Source organism: Larimichthys crocea, chromosome XVI (assembly GCF_000972845.2).
Source record: "Larimichthys crocea isolate SSNF chromosome XVI, L_crocea_2.0, whole genome shotgun sequence".
NCBI lineage: Eukaryota > Metazoa > Chordata > Actinopteri > Sciaenidae > Larimichthys > Larimichthys crocea.
The window spans coordinates 3,609,970-3,630,757 of NC_040026.1; the positions used below are offsets into that span (position 1 = coordinate 3,609,970).

General features: G+C 41.3%; 1 protein-coding gene across 6 annotated transcripts in view; it reads right to left on the bottom strand.

Annotated features, from left to right (window-relative positions):
- Window positions 1-20,788, bottom strand: part of wu:fj29h11 (uncharacterized) — a 68,001-nt gene that overhangs the window by 46,699 nt on the left and 514 nt on the right. For 4 of the 6 annotated variants that reach the window (XM_027289307.1, XM_019271046.2, XM_027289303.1 and 1 more), the window contains exons 2-20: window positions 11,501-12,525; window positions 10,384-10,570; window positions 9,908-10,278; window positions 9,521-9,646; window positions 9,244-9,441; window positions 8,755-8,895; window positions 7,572-7,832; window positions 5,117-5,297; window positions 4,863-5,029; window positions 4,632-4,775; window positions 4,320-4,498; window positions 4,020-4,168; window positions 3,592-3,816; window positions 3,392-3,501; window positions 1,964-2,176; window positions 1,068-1,194; window positions 737-944; window positions 497-644; window positions 56-233 (exon numbers count right to left, since the gene is read on the bottom strand). In XM_027289307.1, coding sequence (XP_027145108.1) covers window positions 56-233; window positions 497-644; window positions 737-944; window positions 1,068-1,194; window positions 1,964-2,176; window positions 3,392-3,501; window positions 3,592-3,816; window positions 4,020-4,168; window positions 4,320-4,498; window positions 4,632-4,775; window positions 4,863-5,029; window positions 5,117-5,297; window positions 7,572-7,832; window positions 8,755-8,895; window positions 9,244-9,441; window positions 9,521-9,646; window positions 9,908-10,278; window positions 10,384-10,570; window positions 11,501-12,514 — 4,327 coding nt within the window. In that variant the 5' untranslated portion in view covers window positions 12,515-12,525. Of the gene's footprint in view, window positions 1-55; window positions 234-496; window positions 645-736; window positions 945-1,067; window positions 1,195-1,963; window positions 2,177-3,391; window positions 3,502-3,591; window positions 3,817-4,019; window positions 4,169-4,319; window positions 4,499-4,631; window positions 4,776-4,862; window positions 5,030-5,116; window positions 5,298-7,571; window positions 7,833-8,754; window positions 8,896-9,243; window positions 9,442-9,520; window positions 9,647-9,907; window positions 10,279-10,383; window positions 10,571-11,500; window positions 12,526-13,441; window positions 13,576-20,788 lie in introns of those variants that run through there. The other 2 variants (XM_010741468.3, XM_027289305.1) reach the window with 2 other exon arrangements.

Below are 20,788 nucleotides of genomic sequence, written 5' to 3' on the forward strand. Positions count from 1 at the left end.
ACAACGCACAATCAGCTGACTTCTGATCGTGATGAGCCTTGACTTAGATACTTACCTATATATCCATATTTGTGTTTGCCCTTGGTGCTGCGACCCACATCACAGATGGCCCTGATGTTCTTCTCCTGGAAGCCGGTCTCATTGTTGAGAACGGTGATGCAGTCTCTCTCCACCACAAAGGCCAGCGCTGGAATAACACCACCCTCTGATGGATAAATGTTGTCATCAGCATTCTGGAAAATGGAAACAAAGACAGCAGAATAAGTCATAGTTAGACATATTTCAAATCAAAACTGTAAGACATGGAACTATATTCAAAAACTTAATTGGCTTTAACTCACAGAATATTAATTGCGACTAGTAAAACAAATTTTTTAATCAGTAGTAAGTAAAAAAAAAGTTCCTGCCAGACATTTTTTTTAGTTTAGAGTGGTGTAACGTGTAAATAATAAAGATTTAGCTTCATCTTTAAGGGTGTAAATATAACAGAAGCCACCTGAATGAGTTCCAGGACAAAGTGTGTGTCTTTGCTGTAGAGCTCAGTAGAGAGGCGGTCCAAGCTGCGGCCCAGCCTGTCCTGGCTGACCTGCATCAGCTTCTGGCCTTCGGCGTTCAGTTCCACACCGATACCAAACTCACTCTTCCTGTCAGACAAAAGTAAGATACAGAAGCAGAAAGTATAGATCAGCTATGAACCTAGTGTAGGTCATTTAAAGGGTGACACTGTGGAACAAACCTGATGTCCTCAATTATGGATCTTTGGAGATCTAACGTGGTCTCTGATTGGCAGCTGGCATGATTAGACATTTCTGACTGTTCGTCGTCCTGGCCTCCTTCAGCTTCACTGCTGACGTCTGATGTCTCCCCGTTAGGCAGTGACGCAAACTCATACAGCTCCTCTTCATCTTCTACCTCCTCAACCTCTACGTCTTCCTCGCCATTGACTAGATGTAAAACATTTAGCAATTTAAACTAAGAAAGGGAAACTGGTACAGTTCTTTATTCACCAGTACTAAATCACAAAATGAAAATTTGCATTCCTGTGGTGGAGTACGACTTTGAATGACCTTGTTGCACGCTCTGGCTGAGATGGGAGGAGGCAAAGCTGTGGTCCATGATGTTATCCTCAAGATACTCATCTTCACTCATATTTAGAGCTGACAGACTGCTGCTCTCAGAGTCGATCAAATTAGACTGAAACCAAGAAAAAAGGAAAAGGAAATTAGACGCTGAGTTTGCCAGGATGAGAATAGAGACAAGACAGAGAATCTTTATAACAGGGATGCCTATGTATGTACTAGAGGCAGACTCATACATCACATGAACTTTAATTTAAACTAAATTATTTTTGTTTCACAGTTTTACTGTGGTGGAACCTTGAGAAATAAAACGTGATCAGTGTGACCCAATGAATGTTGGTGGTTGTAAGTGCTGTACAGTCATTCCACTACCCTTTTTATTTTAAAAATAGGATTATACTGGGGTCCAGGTGTTTTTAATTCATACAACATGTGTATCCTGTTTTTTGCATGTCTTTCAACTATAAATTAAATTGAGGTAATTCATAATTGTTCAAGGGTTGGAGACAGGTTAGGGAGGCATTATTTGAACAAAGGAACATCCTGTTACTGATCAGAGAACTAAAAAAGATGTTATGACGTTATCTGTATCTATGGGGAGGTGTCCGAGACAGCCCATTAGAGAATGTATAAGAACTAACTGCCAAGGCTCTTTGTGGAGCCTTTTCTCTGGAAGCCCTTTTGTGTGTTGCACTGTTAAATGCTCCTTCTTGTATAATAATAATAAATTCAACTTAAACGTTTATGCTTCGAATCCTGTCTTTCTTACTGAAGGATCACGCTTGAAAAATTCCCATAACACTGAGTTCACTTGCCAGTTACACAGAGACTAATCTTCTCTGTTAATTTCACTGATGCTATCTATTTTCTTCTTAAATTCTGACCTTCTGTTCTGCGGCAGCAGTGTGCATGTTGTGGTTTTGGCTCTGTGGTGGGTTCAGTTTTTTCAGGTAGTCTTTCTCCCATTCTGTGATGCCCAGGAGGATACCCAGCTGATGTAGACAGTTCATGTGCCTCGGGTCAGACTGGGCAACGGTGATCAGGATCTGCTTAGACTTGGCTTGGCCCAAAACATGTGAGAAAGGCACCAAAAACACCTGAAAGTCACATGCACACAAGAACACAAACACTGTTTCTTAATCAGAGTTACAACAGAAAAGCACTTCGGTAATCATGTTTTTGACATTTTCTTATGCAAGGTGTTACGGAATTTTCTATCCTTAGGCTACACATGGTCATGTGTGGACCTTGAGGTCCTCGGCAGTATTAATTGTTTGTCTTTGACTAGGTGCCACCATATCTCAACATTGTGGTGGCCAGGGTCGAAGAGACCTGTTGCTGCCTTCCTAGTCATAATAGATGCCTTTGACGTTCCAATCTGTGTAAACAGACATCTGTGTCTCCAGACTAGAATATACTGACAATAACACCTCCAAGGGTAAAGACATTCTCTTTGACTAATTCTGGGGCGTGTAGTATTTGGGGTGTGATCTTTGGGTTTAAAGTTTCTCCACCATCACGAGTTCATCCGAATGCAGATGTACTTTGAGAGTGTCTTTAATTCTCCTTGGCCAAGCGTCAATAAATAATACAGCATAAGACATCAGAGGCTCCTGAATACTTTCTTCCCTCCTGACCTCACCATTGACCTTTGACTTCAGCAATTTCTTCACAACACAAGGTATGTTGTAATAATTCTAAAAAAACAAATGAGTGAAGAGGAGTTATAATCCTGTGTGTCTTCTAATATGAAGAAGAGAGTTCTGAGACAAACTTGATGAGGAGCCAGGAAGCTGCTGTGTCTACTGACTTGCTTGGACAGTCTGTGGTTGGCATGACAACTGTAAGACTGATAACAACCTCCTCAGCAGTTTAGGTGAGCAGATTCATTTCACAGGCCAACTTTGCCCACTCTTTTGGTCAAGGAGACACTAAAATATGTTACAGTGTTTGTGTTTGTTTGTTAAAAGCTGTGCTCTGACAGTTTAAAAGAAATAAAAGGCCAGCCTCAGTATCTGTACTCTCCAGTACTCTTGATACGTTTCTTTAATACGCTGAGCATAACTGTTCACGATGCTGACACCTACAGGTCTTGTTTTAAGCTCAAATGCACAGATTATGAAATGCACTGATTATATTTCAAGTAGATGAGGGTGGTTCTGGGATATCAGAGCCTGAATTTCTATTTCCTGTTGAGCCATGGAGCCAAGGGAGGAATTTAACAGCATCTACATGGACTGTTTGCTCTCATCAACATAACTCATCTCCAGAGATAACAGGAGGTATACGATTTGCAAGGCAGTACGACTGACCTGCTGCAAAAGAGCCTGGCAGGTTCGTGTGGGGATTCTCGTCAAACACGCCAAGAGGAATTGGGCCACTCTGCTGTAAAATGACACATCCTCTTCATCCTGGGACAAAACTAAGAAACACAAACATTATTTGAATAATTATGATTATAGAGTTATAAATATGTGCTATGAAGTTAGTCCCAGCCCTGACGCATCACTACCTTCTTTAGCCATAGCTGCGTCCAGGGAGCTGCGCATGTGATTGGCCAGCAGGGCCGTGGGAGCATTGTCGATGCCATCGGCTACCACCATGGAGACGAGGTGACCGGCTGTGCCAACTGGGTCGAGGTTCATGGCAGCGCTGGAGAAATGCTTGTCCCCTGTGTGTGTGGTGATCCTGAGCAGCAAACCTGGCGTCACCTCCAACGCAGCCAGGCCTGTGTTAGCTGAGTTTGAAATGTTGGTAATATTAGTTCAAATCCTACAGCTCTAACCTACCATTTGTTGCTGAAACAACCACAGTTACCCACAAAGACATTAAAACCTTCATTTACAACCATTTCTAAGTTTGAGAATGAAAAAAAGAAGTGTAGTACATCTATCTACAAATGAACTAACCATACACAAACTCACTGTGGCCGATTCCTACCTGCATTTCTTTCGATGAACTCTTTGAGGGAGCCGTGAAAGGGTTTAAAAATCAGCTCCCATTGGCTCCACTCACTCAAATCCTCCAGCAGAGGGCAGGAGAGCAAGCTGGCCAGGGCCTGGGCCTTGGACATCTCATGTCCGCTGTTCCTGGGGGAAAAATTAACAGTTCAATGCCTACTGCGGCTCTGCAGGTAGCCTTCCAGAATTATAAAAAAAAACTCTGATGGTGTTATAGTGATGTCATCATGGTTACCTTAGCTTAGGTTTAAAATCTGTGACAGAAAACCTGTCTGCTGACCTTGATTTGCAGTGTTTGGCAAACAGCGCTGACTCGTAGTAGACTGGGCTCAGTCCACCTCCAGCAAGCGTTCTCTGGCACTGGACCAGACCAGCCAGCATGTGCAGGGTGCCGTAGCCCAGTTCACGACTGTCCCTCACCCTGTAGTGGGACCTCAGTGCTGACTCAATGTGGGAAAGCTGGGAAAAGTGGGGTGGATGTCGGGGTTTTTTTTGGTGGATGACATGAGACACAAAGACAGAATCACAATACTGAAAGAGGAAGAACCTTTATTCTAAGTGTAAAACTTTGTGCGTGCCTTTAAAGACTCACTTCATCTGGATCAGTGGACGATATGTCGCCACACTGGTTGATGAACTCAAACACGTCTTGTCTAGTTGGTCTGAAACCACTGCCTGCAAGTGCCATGCTGCCACTGCCCAGAATCACAGTAGATCCCAGTGTGTCCTGCAGCAGCTGCACACAACCACAGACTTTTCAAGGGCTGTAAAACACCTTATATAATACACGCTCATACAGACAGGTAATAGGGAAAACTTGTACCTGAACGTGTTTAACCAGGAACTCCAGAAAGTTGCCTTGCTCTAAAGAGAGGAAACTTTTAACCTGGAAGTGTTTGATCAACTTCTTCTCCAAAGAGGCCATGTGGGCCAAAGTGAAGGTTGAGTTCTGAGAGGACAGGCTGTCTTTAAGGAACTGCTTGATTTTGGCTGAGAGACACAGAGCAGATACATGATTAATAGACATTAATTCATAATTCATACGTGTGGCAGAAACACTATACCCTGCATGAATACCTTCACTAGGGATGGATGTGGTGGGTTTGCCCTCTGTTTTAGTTTGTTCAGTGGATTTTGATGCCTTCTCTTTGGGAACCAGGTCTTGTGGAACAGCCAGGGAGCCTCCGCAGATGGCCAGCTGAAACAGAGCCTTTGCCAGATGGTTATCTGACACCTGCAGCAGGAAGTTCTGGACGTGCTGGATGAGAAATTAAACAAAAGTAACAGAGACATCAGTGACATGACATCACAAGTGAGTTGTGTTGTGTGTCCTCTGGTACAAATTGAATTTGTGTTAGTGTGTACTAAAATGAAAAAGAAAAACTGAAATACAAAGTTACATTAAATTGCTATGGTGTAGGAGTAATTCAATATTCAACAGGAGTTAGCTAACAGCTAACGGTGCTAACCAGGCTACAGAGGGAGTATCGAGAGTGTAGCATCATGGTCCTCACAGAGACATGGCTAAATGAACTCACTGTGGATTCGCTGGTAACTGTGTTTTATTACGACTTTCAACTTGTGAGAGCGGTTAGGGGAGCAAGTGAGAGCGCAGCTGCTTTGCAGAATTTCTGAGAAAGAGATGAAGGATGAAATTATCTGATCCATCGCAACACTGAACTGTCGCATTTTCTGGCTTTCCTCTCCCCTGACTGATTTAAGGACATGATAGGAGAGCAAAGGAGAGAGAGGGGGAACGACATACAGCAAAGAAAGCGTCCGTAGACCACAGGCCAGAGTTGGAACAGTCACTGCAGGAAGGACGCAGGGATCTCACGCTACCAGCTGAGCCATCAGCACGCCCTCCATTTATTTATTTATTTATTCATAAATAGTATTTTATTATCCACTTTGTATTTTGTGAACCACTGTAACAGGTAAATGTCCCCAGTGTGGGTTCAATAAAGTCTATCTTATCTGATCTTATTTAAACAATATACATCACCCCACCCAAAGCAAACAGACATAAAGTTAAGTCTCTTAGGACTTTGCAGCTAATTCAGAATGCTGCTGCACGTGTTCTGACAGGAACCAAGATCAGAGATCACATCTCTCCCATTGCATTGGCTACCTGCTAAATCTAGTATACAATTTAAAGTTCTTCTCCTTACATATAAAGCTCTTCATGGTCAGGCCCCATCATATCTAAAAGAGCTCATACTGTAATACCTTACTACCCCTCTAGAACACTGCGCTCTCAGGATGCTGGGTTTCTTGTGGTTCCTATAGTCTCCAAAAGTAGATTGGGAGCCAGAGCTTTCAGTTATCAAGCTCCTCTTCTGTGGAACAAACTACCATTCTGGGTTCAGGAGGCAGACACGGTCATTACCTTTAAGAGTAGACTTAAGACTTTCCTTTTTTAAAGAGCTTATAATTAGGGCTGGCTCAGGTTATCCCTTAGTTATGCTGCTATAGGACTAGACTTCCGGGGGATTCCCCCTCCTCTCTCTCTCTCTCTCTCTCTCTAAACATACATGTCTCATTAATGCATGTTACTAACTAAACTTCTTCCCAGAGTTTCTGTGCTCTCTCGTCCAGCAGGTTCTCATGGATTGTGGCTGCTGCTGTGGTTCTGCACGACGTCCACTACATATATTATTACTGTCATTACTGTTACCATATCTCCATTACAGTTTATAGTTAGTTAATAATTGCTGCTGCTGTGTCTCTCTATCTCTCTCTGTTTATCTATCAATCTATCTATCTATCTTGACGAGCGTTTATGCATGACAGTAAAGTATGTGGCATTTATTATCCTGATGAACATTAACCAATGACTCAGCTGATACTGCGACATAAGGTGGGGAGCAAATGTGAGAAACAAACATGCCAGACTGTTTCTGCCTCGCTTACTGGCACAATTCAACCAAACCTGAAACTCATTTGGCAGAAAAAGGGCAAAATGCTCACTTGGAGTTGCCAATTGGCTGTTTTTTTTCTTCTTTTTTTACAACACAGGTTTTTTTAAAACATCCCATATTTATGTGTACTTATGTTTGTTCTGGCTTGTTTCTACGGTTTAGCTAATGTTCCATTGGCTCTTATTAAAGGAACTCTTAATGCTACATCACTCAATGTGCTTACAACTTTCCATCTGATGATATGATGATGTTGGAAAACAGAAGGGGGTATAAATGAACAGAGATGTTCATAATATCATGTTTACCTAGATGTTGATGTTTTATAATGAATATTAATTTATGATGATGAAAAAAAGCCTGCTGATAAGTAGGATAGATAATCCCAGAAGTTAAGTCACAATCTTAATGTCCAGACAGAACCCATTATCATCAAAAAGTAACTATTTTTTACACCTTTGTTAAGGATTAGGAGAATATGAAGGGTGACATTTAGTTAATGAGTTCAGATCCGTAGAGCAGCTCTGTAGCTCTGATCGCAAACAAGTGGGCACAGAATGAGCAGGCTCTTTTGATGCACCTGTGGATTATCATATCAACAGAACAGCACCTACCTTTGTCATCTTGGGATTGAACAACCCCTCTGCATTTGTGAAGACTGCAAGTACGAGCTCGGTTGCCGACATGGAAACGTACTTCTTCCTGAGGTCCAGGCTGCCTGCGGAGGAGAAGAAACCTGCTCCTTGAACTGGCTCCAGTGCGTTCTTCTTTAGCTTCCTTAGTCGCTCATTCGTCTCCTCCTCCAACTCCTTCTGGATGATTTCCCTGGCTCGCTCCAAATTGGTGTGCTCACTACGACTTGCTTTCATTAAGGTCTGAGAAGGAGCATTAAACAAGCTGAGAATTATATATGAGTAAACTTAGTCTCCATGTCCACCTGATAGGATACTGTGATTTGCTGAGGTTTCAACACCTCTCTCAATGGTCCACTGTAATGAAATACTGTAAGCTTGTGGTTAATAGTTGCTATGATGACACAGTTACACAGCGGTTAAGTAGCAGTATGCATAGGCTACTTCTACAACAAACAAACTATACAGAGTATAAGTGGTACCTCTGTCCAATGGCTGTTCACTAAAAGTGTGTTTAAAACACAAATGAATCAGGGAAAATCAGATTTTTTTATTTTTTTTACCTACATCATGGTGCGATGTGGTACAGTAGAACTGATCTGATGGATGATTGATTGATTGAATCTGAAGGTCACCAATTCTAAAACTTCATAAGTTGTCAAAATCATCTGGAAACATGTGACCTTAGTTTCAAACATATCTTTATAAATGACACTGTGAACACAAAAATGTTAACATGTACGTAAAATGAATTCATACATACATATAACAGCCAAATGTATAAAAACCTAATGGGGACACTGGCATGAAATTTACTGTGCATATTCACGTTGCTCATCAATTTAAACAAGCCAATTATTTTCTTCAGGGCAAACTTTATTCTGAATAATGTTATGTGTTATGTTAAATGTTGGCTCTATAAGTAGCAAAACCATCAGTGTATAAAGTTGTGAAATAATGTTTTTATCCATCTGTTTTGTCCATAAAGCATCACACTTTGGATCAATTTCACCCCCAAAAAACAAACAAACAAACAAACAAAGAACAAAAACCAAGCATGGGTTTGGAAAATCATTATGGCCTTAAGTGACAATAATTCAAAGGGTGTGCAGAATAAAAATATCAGAAAACAATCTTTGAATGTTATAAATGGTCGGTCTCTTACCGCTATGGGCAGCCCTACACTGTGAATCCTGACACCCAGCTCGTAGGGAGAGTCACAGTTGTAGTGGTCAGCCAGATACTTCATGAACTCAGCTAGGTCTACTTTCGGCTTGCTCTGCTGCCTCCTGAAAAGGCGAAGTTGCTAAACAAAGGAAACAGAGAAGACACATTCAGTTCAAAAGAATTCAGCCTGGATCGTCTCATCACACGAAATTCTTAAATGCTGCTCTGTTGTTTTTTTAAACTTAGATCTGATCTCATAGCAGAGAAGGAAAGCTCCAAATATGACACACGGCTCTTTCCTGCATTTGTTTGCTATTCTCTGGGTTGTTGGCTTTAACTGATTTGATGCAGGTGATACAAAGGACTTTTTAAAGCAGATTAATGTGGCTCAAACATTTAGTCTGTGGGACTCCTATGTTTTCTTAAAGCTGTATGCCACGGTTCATGTATGTTGTGAGTGTTTAGTAGTTTCAACAACGTGTCACACCTTTAAGATGTCTACTGTCTCGATCTGGTGGATGTCATCATCCTTTGTGTTACTGTCGATCTTGAACATGCGGTGGACAAGGGGGAGTTTGCAGAGGGGCCCCAGGTTCAGCTCCTCATAGTGTTTCTTGTCCTTTAGTGCGGCCAGTGATTGGCCCAGCTCATACAGGGTACAGATGGATGTCACGGATTCAGTGCACTGACAGAAAGAGAAAACAAACAATATAAAAGCAGCCAAACATCCAGATTAAAACAAGGATTAGCAATTGTTTGCCAACCTCGATGAACATGTTGACCTCTCTCATGATGTATTGAAGGTCTTTAAGAGCTGGAATGGACCAGGGTTTTATCCTTGCTGCATCCAAAGATGGGATCTGCATCAGCCGACACACCCTGGATATCACCTGGATAGAGTTTGCAGAAGACACTGAAGGGGCGATGAGGAAATATAATGTGACACTAAATCTTGACTGGGAGTGCTGAATGAGTACTCTAGTCTTTTGGGAGGACTTTTTTTTGTTTCAGGAACTTCAGCAGCTTCAATGCTAATAAGATTCCCTAGACCTTTGAGTAGATAAAAAGAGCCCTTGAAGAGAGCAAACCAATGTATTTCCAAACACGTTAAACCATTTCTAGAAGATTCTGAAGTCTGCTTCCTTCCTTACCTTCTCTTTGGTGACCAGCTCGCCCTCAGTGGCAATTTCTCGTATTACATCTTCCATCAGACTGTTGACCGTCTCCTGATTCAGGACACTTTTCCTCTTCCTCCTCCCTGCCAGATCCTCCTCGTCCTCCTCCATAGCCTCCACTGCCCGCAGATTAGCTCCATGGACCTCTCTCAGCTGGGCGTGATATGCTTCTTTGAACACGGGGACACCGCTCTCTCTCTGGGTTGCAACTCTGGGTTTGCTCTTCTGCTCTTTGGTCAAACTCACATCTGCCCCCAGTGCTGGGAAGTTAGCAGCAGAGAGGAAATTGGACTCAGCAGCCTGTTGTGGCTGCACCTTGTCAGGCTCTCTGCTCAGATCCTGTGCTGCTGTGGAGGGATATAGCAACACATAATTGTTTGTTTGGATTTGTGTGGATAAATAACAATATTATTTCTTTATGTGTGAAGCTGAACGCTGTCATATTTGGCTACCTGCAGTTGTCTCCAGTTGTAGTATAGTCACAGGATCTGCTGTTGGTTTAGATGGAGGGTTTGATGCTTCCCATGTGTCATACAGAGACATGTACTGGGCCAAAGGAAACTGTTCACTATAATGCTGAACATAGCAGGCCTGGAGCTGGTCCATTGAAAGCCCAGCCAACGGGTACTTCCTCATCACCTGGAAAACATCAATAAACATTTACAGACCAGCTTTACATACAGTAACAGTAAAACAGTAAAAGCTGTTCAGGTTAACCTGCTAGAAAGCGCTGGAGAGAGAAAATATGCTCTTGGGCACCTATTAATCCCCAATTCCACTTAGTTAAAATGTGTCATTTTGATTTTCCATGAGTTATTCTGACTTAGTCCCTCATTCTCTGTGCTGCAATCATAAATACTTATTAGACCATCAAATGTGCATATGAACATAGTCCCCAACAAATACACAATGTGTTCTGGTTTGAGTTTGCTAAAAACTACAGTGCCTAGCTGTTTTAGAATATATTTTAATTTTTTTAAAATAAACCATATGTTTGAGATCTGTTTTTAAAGATTTACACTTATAGGGACTAATGGGCTTGTGCCTGAGTGCGGCAGATAGGAAAGTTCTGCCTCTAGAGGTAATTTAGTTAATTCTGTAAAACACAGCAGCTGGGTTTAGGTTTATCAGATTAGATGAAGAGGTTTGTATAAATCACAGCTCAGACAACACAGAAATAAGATTTAACAACGCAGTTTATAACCAGTCTTCAACTCTAAACTGTATCTAAACTAAAAACAGAGCAACAGTCCCTAATATTAGATTCAGTTGCTTTAGTCGTGAAATTGAGAGCAACAGTAAATTAAAAATCCTTTTTGGTTGTTGGGTTAATTTCAACCAGCCTGAATAGGATTGTAGACTCATAACCCCTACGCCTGTAAGAAATGTCTGCTTGTAAGTCTACTTTCCCTCTGCCATTGTAACTGGGTAAATGTCGAGTTCTGTATCAAGGTAATTAGCATAATTTGGATGAGAAATGCACTGAATGCACCTGAAACAAAACTAGTAATTCAGTTAAATTAAACAAAATAAAACCAAAATATATATATCTTTGTCTTCAATACTGACCTCTATGACCCTCTGGTACAGCTGCTGTTGGGTCAATTTCTCAGCTGGCATGGATACAGTAAAGACTGTGCTAACAGGAACAGGAGAGTGGAAGGAAATCAAAGGAGGACCTAAAAGGTCCATCCCTGTCTGAGTGGTAGGCACACAGTGAGAGCTGAGATTCACCTGTGGCATTGTAACAACAGGGGTAGTGAGAAGTGATTCAGTCCTCTGTGGTGTTGCAGACCTACTGTCATGTGTAGCTTTTGCTAATGCCCTAGCTCCAGATTTGGCTCCAGCTTTAGCTTCAGCTTTGGCTTCAGCTTTGGCTTCAGCTTTGGCTCCAGCTTTAGCTTCAGCTTTGGCTTCAGCTTTGGCTCCAGCTTTGGCTCCAGCTTTTGCTCCAGCCTTGGCTTCAGCTTTGGCTTCAGCTTTGGCTCCAGCTTTGGCTCCAGCTTTGGCTCCAGTTTTTGCTCCAGCCTTGGCTTCAGCTTTGGCTTCAGCTCCGGTTCTAGCTCCAGCTCTGTCTTCAGCTCCAGGTCTAGCTCCAGCTCGACTTTCAAGGTAATGGTCCTTGTGAAACACCACTTCCCCCTGCACAACCAGATCCTTATCCATAGAAGCTACCAGGCTAGCCATGGAGTTGAAGCCAAGGTCTCCCTTGGATAGGTTCTTATGGTATGTCTGGTTGTAATACATTGACAGCTTTTTCAGGGGGATCCCAGCAGAGTGTTGCTTTAGCATGTCCACTATATTTTCCAAAACATCCAAATTCTTGCAGTCCTGTTTAGCTTTTGTTGATGTTTCAGCTCCAGCCTGCTTGGCACGATGGTGTTTTTTGTGAAACACCAGTTTCCCCTCCACAATTAGATCTTCATTTACATGGGCAACCAGGCTAGCTAAGGAGTTGAAGCCCGGGGATAAAGTCAGGTTCCTGTGGTACGTCTGGCTGTAGAGTACGGTCAGCTTATTAAGGGGGATCCCAGCTGGGTGCTCCATCACAAGGTTCACTATATCATCCAGAACCTGCTCCATCTTGAGTTGAGCTATAAGGGGGAAAAAAGAGACCACCGTTAACAGACAAAGACTGCAAAGTTTACTAGTAGTCTGTGCTCTCAGTGATAAGCCAGATGCACACAATGAAAAAGAGGCAGGTAGTTTAGAAACAGTGGCACCATTACTGCAGCGAGCACTGACAAGTTTATTTTTCAGCTGTAAAACGTCAGGAGTCACTCATTAAGAATTCAAGTGGTTGCCCTCAGCTTGAAGATTTACAGTGTTTTCTACTCCACATTTTTACTGTTTCAGTTCATTCCACTCTCATCTGTGTTGTATAAAACATGCCAAAATATCAAATATCTTAATGCATCAATGCTTAAAAAGAACAAACAGTTGTACAACAACTTAAGATGACAATAAAGACATCTAGTAGATGTTGAAACTGATGTTGCAAGAACAAGATGTAACACTCTGTCTAAGCATTTGATTTGACAAATCCAATACTCGTACTGTAAATGCTCTTCTAGTCATTACTGACAAAAGGCAAAATCACAGTGTCACTTCCTTCATCTTCACCACACCAAACTGACGCTCTTTGCAACCAAATGCCAAAGCAGTATATTGATATGTCATGCATAAAAATAAATAATGTGGATTATTGTCCCTTCTTACAGAGGCACACCCAGTGAACAATTAGTGTTTGTTTATGGGTATAAAAAGTTGACAGCACGGCTGATTATGACTGCAGCTTCATAATATAAAATAATATAAATATATAATATAAAATAAATATACTGTATTTTTTTTATTTTGTTAAAACCATGGCATGAACATTACAGAAATAATCATAACTGTACCAAAACATTAAAACAAGTAGCCCTCCTGTGACACTTCCAACATATATAGAAGCACACATAGAGTCTACAGTACAAAGTTGCTTAGCAGAGATAGCATCCATCTTACCTATTCTTTCAAATGACAGGATCTGTGGTTCATCTCACTCAGACGTTCTCTGAGAATAAACCAGCAACTCTCCTATTTCAGCTTATAAACAGCCCTCCCTCCTCCCCTCTCTACGTCTGTGTTTCTTTCTGAGCAAACTATCAGAGAAATGAAACTGAAAGTTACCGGTGAACTAATTCAAGTCTATGGCCAACTGTGACCAAAAGCAGCCACACTCTCATGTTCCTGGAAATGAAAACACAGCTGGGGTTGCACTAGATCAACACAATGTCTGTCTTTCATGACCCACAATAAAACAATTTGACCGAGGCAGTAATTCAAGTCTGCCAACGCTGAAACGATATCTGCTGAGACACATGTTAGCGTAGGGGTGCACCTAATGATTATTTTCAAAATGGATTTGATTTACTCATAGAGGACTGCAGAAACTAGAAAATATTCACATTTCAGAGTTTTTTTCTCAACAAGTGTGAATTTGCAATAGTTGTGATCACGTACGCATATGAATCCATACATTCATCATTCACATCATTATGTGAATCCATTTAGAAGCAATAGGCCTTTTTGCTGCCCTCACACTGACATGCGTATTTTTTGCCAATTGGCATGGACACAAGGACACATCTTTACACACACTTGCAGTTGCAGTTGCTCTAGGATTGTATAATCAAGACTCAGGGGTCAGCAATAACAAAACAGAAGGGAAAACAAAACAGGAGAAGCATGAGGGGATGACATGACCGAGGAAGGGAGGGTAGAGAAACAGAGACTTTGAGTTTCACATTCCTGGCTTGCTACAGCTGATCCACCTCGACTGCTGTGTAGTCATGTGACTAAAAGCACCAGTCAGCGTGCCTCTTGTGAAAACAAATGTGTCTCTAAGGAAACGAAACGCACATAAAAAATGCAAATTTGGCACTGTGAACTCTTGGATGACTTTGTGCAAAGTGAGGTGTTGGCAGATCTACTTCCCACCTAACCAGATTGACTGACGGCAGCTGAGAAATGGAATGTATAGTTACCTCAATGCATACCATACTGTCCAACTTCCTTCTGTCTACTAGTGACAGTAAAACAGTTTGTATGGCACAGTCAGTGTATGGAGTATCACATGAAAGACACTGATAATTGTGATAATACAACCTGAAATGAAGAGACAACAGCCGGCAGACACGCTGCTATCCCTGCTCTGTAGTCCTAGTAACTATTTACCACGAATCACATTAGCATTGCACTGATATAGTAATGTGGAGCTCACAGTGAACAGAAGGAGGATCAAAAGACAGACAGACATTCCATGCTTTCTTCTTCCTTGCCACAATGCAACCAGTCCAGTTTAGTCAGATTAAGGCGCTTACTGTAATGACTAATGCAGTGGTTCATATATTCATATGATTTAATCATTAAGCTATCATAACACTAATTACATCAAATATAAAATATCACTATATCATTAACAATGTACACTTTCTTTCTCTACCACAGAGGCAACGCTATTTACCCCAACGGTCAAACACACCTAATTTGATTTAATTTCTACCCCTGGAGCTCTAATCATTTTCTTACAGTGTAACTCTTACATGTTGTCTGTTTCTTGTCGTGTCTTTTATTTGGATAACATTCGGGTGTGTCATGCTTGTTAAATTCTAGCAGATAGGAGGAGTAGGATGCAGATGTCAGGTGACCTCGCTCCCTTTTAACTTCAGTTACCGTAAAAGGGCTCCGGCTTATTTTTTTCAAACTTCTTCAGCAGATACTGACTTACTTATTTCCATTCATCAGATTTTGTGTGACTCTCTCTGGACTTACAAAAGACTTAATAACTTTATGTACTCCTCAAAACCGACCATAGTTTGATGTGTAAAATTGGTGGACCACTGTGCAACCTTTCCACTTGCAATATCCAAATACAGCAGATGGCAGTGGTGTTGCAAACTGCACTGCTTAGCTGCCATCACAGTAAATCAAATGTTAGAAATCTCGTAATGCGTGTAACTCCGGCTCACAGTCTCTGCAAACAGCTCTTATGCAACAAGGTAAAGTACTCTGCTCCAAGAACAACAAAGAAAGGTGTACAAGAAGTCAGTGAGAGCGGTGACAAGAGCTGTGTGCAGACTTCTGGTAACAACAAGCCAGTTACAACACACCACATTGGTTAGTTTGTGACTGTGGTCAGTGCATTATATTTTATATTCTCTCTCCTCAGTTTGGGCTGTAAGCAAATGATGATGATGGTGATGAGGACAAGCAAGAAGAGACATCAAACATTAGGTTCGGTAACTTGTTGAGCCTAAGTCACTGACAACCACACACTGAGGTTTCCCATCTACTGTGAATGCAGGTGATGATGTATATATAAACTGTACTTAGTGGTTATTATACAGCATTATGTATAAACTGCCATGCCAATGGACTACTTGCGCAACAGGAATTTTGTAATAACAGTAATGACAGCTCAGTTCCATTAAATGTCCAAGTAATAGTGATAGTGAACACAACAGCTGGACCTCCACTAAGTGGAACACAACTCACATTAGCTGTGAGTTTCATAGTTTTCCCAGCAAGGCCTGGCTCAAACAGTGACAGCGGCAGCAAGCAGTGGCACCTAACAGTCAATTAACTGCTTTACCCGGAGAACAGCTAGATCAAATCACTGTTTGTTTTATTTAGTGTACCTTTAAAGGAGAACAATTGTACCCCTTTCCACAAGTTCACACAGGTCCCAGGCACATTAATGACATGTCTGTGAAATCCTTTGGTCAGAATTCCTTACGGATGAAGCACAGCAGGTGGGAAATTAATGTTTTACTTATTAGTAAGTCATTCTTTTGTCTGATCTCTGTTAGCCACGTTACATTATTACAGACATTTGGCAGAGCAGACTATGTGCCTTTATGTCTAAGGGGAATAGAGCAGTAAGTTATTTTATGCATATTAGTAGTCTGTTGGATACAAATGAGGTGACTGGAGCTAGCTTTGCAGGCAGTGTCTGTCTGAAACCTCATAACGTGTATGTTTACCAGATATTGAGGCATAGATAATATGTACTTATTGACATGAACAACTTTTATAAATTGTTGCATTTTGTAACCTGTGTACTTGTTACTTGTTACACTTATCATGTTACATATCAAACACCGAAAGCACACAAAAACAGTTAATTTAGAGTTGACCTTTATTGTCATGATTCCTTCAAACATCACACAACTTTTTAAAACAAACTTCATTCAATATACTACCTGGTCAGCATTTAGGTTTCACAGAATTTCAAAAGAAAAGATGGACACATGTTATTAAATCATGTCACTGTGTAGTTTAGACTAACCATTATGTACACTTTGTTTTAGCTGTTACAGATAGTAGGCCTACAGGAGCTCTGTAAGCTGGTGTTGGGGATTTCTCATCCGGAGAATCAGGGTGGTACTGCTCAGCTGTGTGGTGTGACAGACAAGGAAGCTACACGGGGGCAGGCTGGTTCTTGATTGAACCTCAACACGAGGCCGGCTACAATCTCTTGCTTCCCTGGTCTTGCAAACTGGACTGCAGATCCTCAGGGATGAGGATCTTCAGCACCTTGTCCACGTATGGGCCAGAGTCTAGGAAAACCTTCTCAAAGATGGTCCAACATAATCTATACAACAATATAGGAGGGAGAAAATTGTTATACTTTGTGAAATTATCCAACTTACATAAGTTAAGCCCTGTTTTATGTTATTTTTCACTTGTATAATAAATGTTTGCACATTCTTTGACTTATTGCCAGTTTTAATAAAAGGTTGTAAAACTTAACAACGATTGGTTCTACTTTCACTGTCTTCGCTGTTGCTGTTATTGGGAAGTTCAATCTGAATAGTGGCTCACCAGCTGATGTTGTAGCTTAGAGATGCCCAGCACTTTCACTGAAGTGGAGGGCTGCCAGATAGAGTCTAGGGAAGAAAAAAAATAACACCAAAATATGAGAAATTTGATTGAGAGCACAAGCATAAACATACATTGTACTTATTCACCAAGTAACAGAGTTACCTTTATTTGCCACACACAAACTGTCCACACATATACATACATTGAGAGCAACATGTAAACAGAGTCAAATTCCTTGTGTGTACACACACCTGGCCAATAGAGTAATTCTGGAATTTACTACTTGTTAATTATTTCAGTCCAGAAGCCTGCATGAACAGGCAGCCTGACATGGCACTAAAACCGGACAATATCCAGGTGGAGCTCATGGACTAAACTGATGCTGTCCTTATTGTATTGTAGCTTTGTTTACTTTATGTACCCAGCTCCCTAAGACTGGACCTAGCTTCAGACTATGCTGTAAAATAGAGAAGGGTCTCTCTTTCTCTCAAACCGAGAGGGGGCACAGACAATAAAAGTGAGGGGGTGCTGTTAACAGAAAGGTGAATGAAAGAATAGTTATCTTCGTATCGCTAATGAAGGCTACGTTCAATACACAGCTGCATGTGAGACCGATGAGAGTAGAGGGTGACATATACACGTCTTTCTTTATCCCTGTAAAGCAGGAAGTGTTCGTCTTACAGACAGACATCCAACTAAAAAACTACTGCCGTTATGTTAGTGTGCATCACAGGCAGGTACAGCTGATACAAGACACTAGTTAGCATGACCTAACGCTAACTAGTCGTTTGGTACAGGCATTACTTGCTTGCTACTTGATCCACACCAATGTAACGCCAGTAGTTTAAGTTGAACGTCTGCCTGTAAGATAAACACTTTTTGTTCCTGCTCAGTTTACAGAGATTAAAAAAAGACTTGTATAACGGGGCGGTGGTGCTGCCTGTCTGCATGCAGCTGTGTGTGCTGTACATAATCCTAGCTAGCTGTTAGCGTTTGCTTGTGGTAATTGGGCAAAAGAAACACAAAGCACACTTACATTTCCACCATCTGTAGTTTTCCACGGACAGTTGATATTACTCCTCTGTTTTGTTCTGTGTTCATTGTATGTGTCCATTGTGAAACACAAAATGCGTTGCATCATACACGTTCAGGTCTTGTCAACACTGTGGGAACGTCTCCGGTAAAAGTAAACTTAATCCTCCGTTCTTCAGTCCTCTCAGGCTGGGGACAATATAGCTACTTGTGTTGCTCACTGCAGCCAGCAACAGAGTAACAACAATGCCTAGGTCTGAGCCTTGCCTAGCCATTCTTCTCCATGAAGCAGAAAATGTCAGAGCTTCACCTGAGTTTTGCGCTCACCTGTAGGGCGTGGTGGGTGGAGACTGGGTGTTGGCCTCAGCTGGACAGCTCAGGAAGGGGGTCTGGTCTACAAGTTTTGTACGTCACAACTGGAGCGGAATCTGACTGGCTTACCCAGAGACAAGCAGCAAGAGGTGGGTACGCAAAATGGACGCGGTTGTTGTTTTTAACACTGTGGGGATTTGTACGCACCCCAAATTCAAAAATATTAGTGTTAAAGAGCTGGAAAAGTGATTTTTGAATAATATGTCCCCTTTAACAGTTAATTTGTTCACTTTTGTCATAGTGCTTTATGGTGCTACATGACACTTGTTAGATTGTTCGAGACAACTACAACATTAGGTAACTGCATACTTGGACGCAACCATCAGTTATGTTGATCCCACCTCATGGCTTTATTTTGACTGTGTAACCTGTTACAACATATTAGTTAAGGTTGTAAGAACTACGACTGTTGGTAGTTGTTGATTTTGTTCAAATATGTCTAACAAACTGTATTTGTTAGTTGTTGCCAAAGCAACAGTAAACATTAAGTTATATAAGGGCTTTCTCTATAATAAAGTTATATTGTGAATATATACAAATATCATATACTGAATTTGAATACATTGTTTTAATAGTGACTTGCACAGGGTGTACCCAAGTGGCAACCTCTATGGCTGTAAAGTGAAACTATGTGGATGTGCCAAAAACTGCAGCTCCTCTTACGTCCACTTGAGACTGGCTACAGAACGAGTCAGTGTCCATAAGCCCCCGTGTTAAAATGTCCAACTTCACAGCAGAAATAAACATGTTTACAGCCTGGTACTGTTTTGGTCTGTATAGCTTATTTCCATGTTCATGACAACTGTTCAAATTATATTAAGGCTTAAAGTTATGCAGAATTAGCAGCGTGGCTGCTTGGCTTGACAGGTGGGTGCCGTTAAAGACGGCTAGTTTAAACAACCGGGCTTCATTCGACCAGACTCAGGTCCGCCGATGATCCATGTCTTTGTGGTTTTAGATGATCCTGGAGGCGGAAGAGGGCAGGACTGCCAACATGTTGGCAGCCAATGGTGCATATTTTGAGCTTCAAAACAGCACTTCAGAAACCTATGAGTGATGTCACACATGCACTGTCCATTCTTCATACTTTCAGTGGGTGTACCCACCTTCTTGCCCAATGCTGCACCCCCACAACCCTGACAAGGATAATCAGTTACAGAAATGTATGGTTAGATTTTCATAGATAGTCAACCAAAAGAAAAAAAGTTTAATTTGCAATACTATTGTATGCATTAAAATCTTTAGGTTCATTTATTGTTTTTTAAACTAGTCATAAGACATCAGAGACTGAGTTTTAGTCATCATCCCTAACAATTATTACTACTTACATATGCCTATTTTACATTTAGCTGACCTGATTTTATTATTTTGGGATAGTGTGTTTTAATACAATACTATCATTGTTTCCATATATTGTACACTGCAATAAGCCGTTGCACCCAAAAAATATCAGCAAAGGCACTGAGATCCAGCCCAATTACAGTTTTCCTTTATCATTTCAGAATAAAACCATCCTCCCTTTGCTTAAATTATGTATATCTTAAGTCTGATGCAATTAATGGAAGCAATAATAACAGCATTTGATTTATATCACAGTTTTTTTTTTTTGTTGTTTTTTATGTTTCAATGCTGAATAAAGGAACTATATCAATGTTATGCCCTCTAATCTTTTGAAAATCTTCGGACCCTAATCAGCAGACCACCTGGTATAGGGTCCGAAACCGACCGGTACATTTGTGGTGCAAAACAAGACATGCAGCTGTTACGAGGAGTATTTACAGTCTCTTCGTGGACAGTATTCAGTGTCTCTAATTCGTTTGCCGCCTCTCGTCCCTCACTGTACTCTGGCAGATACTGCAAACAAGCGGCAGCTCACCTCATGTGCCACTGCTGCTACCTGAGCTGTCAAAACGTCTGCCGTGCAACCGGTCCATATTACGCTGATATTATTTAAAAATGATAGGAGGGACAGGCGCGGTTTGAACAAATATAACAGCAAGGAAGGGAGAAAGACTGAAAGACGTCACAACAAGCCTGACACAGCGTCAAAACTAGACACCTGTCACACGGTAATGTAACTGT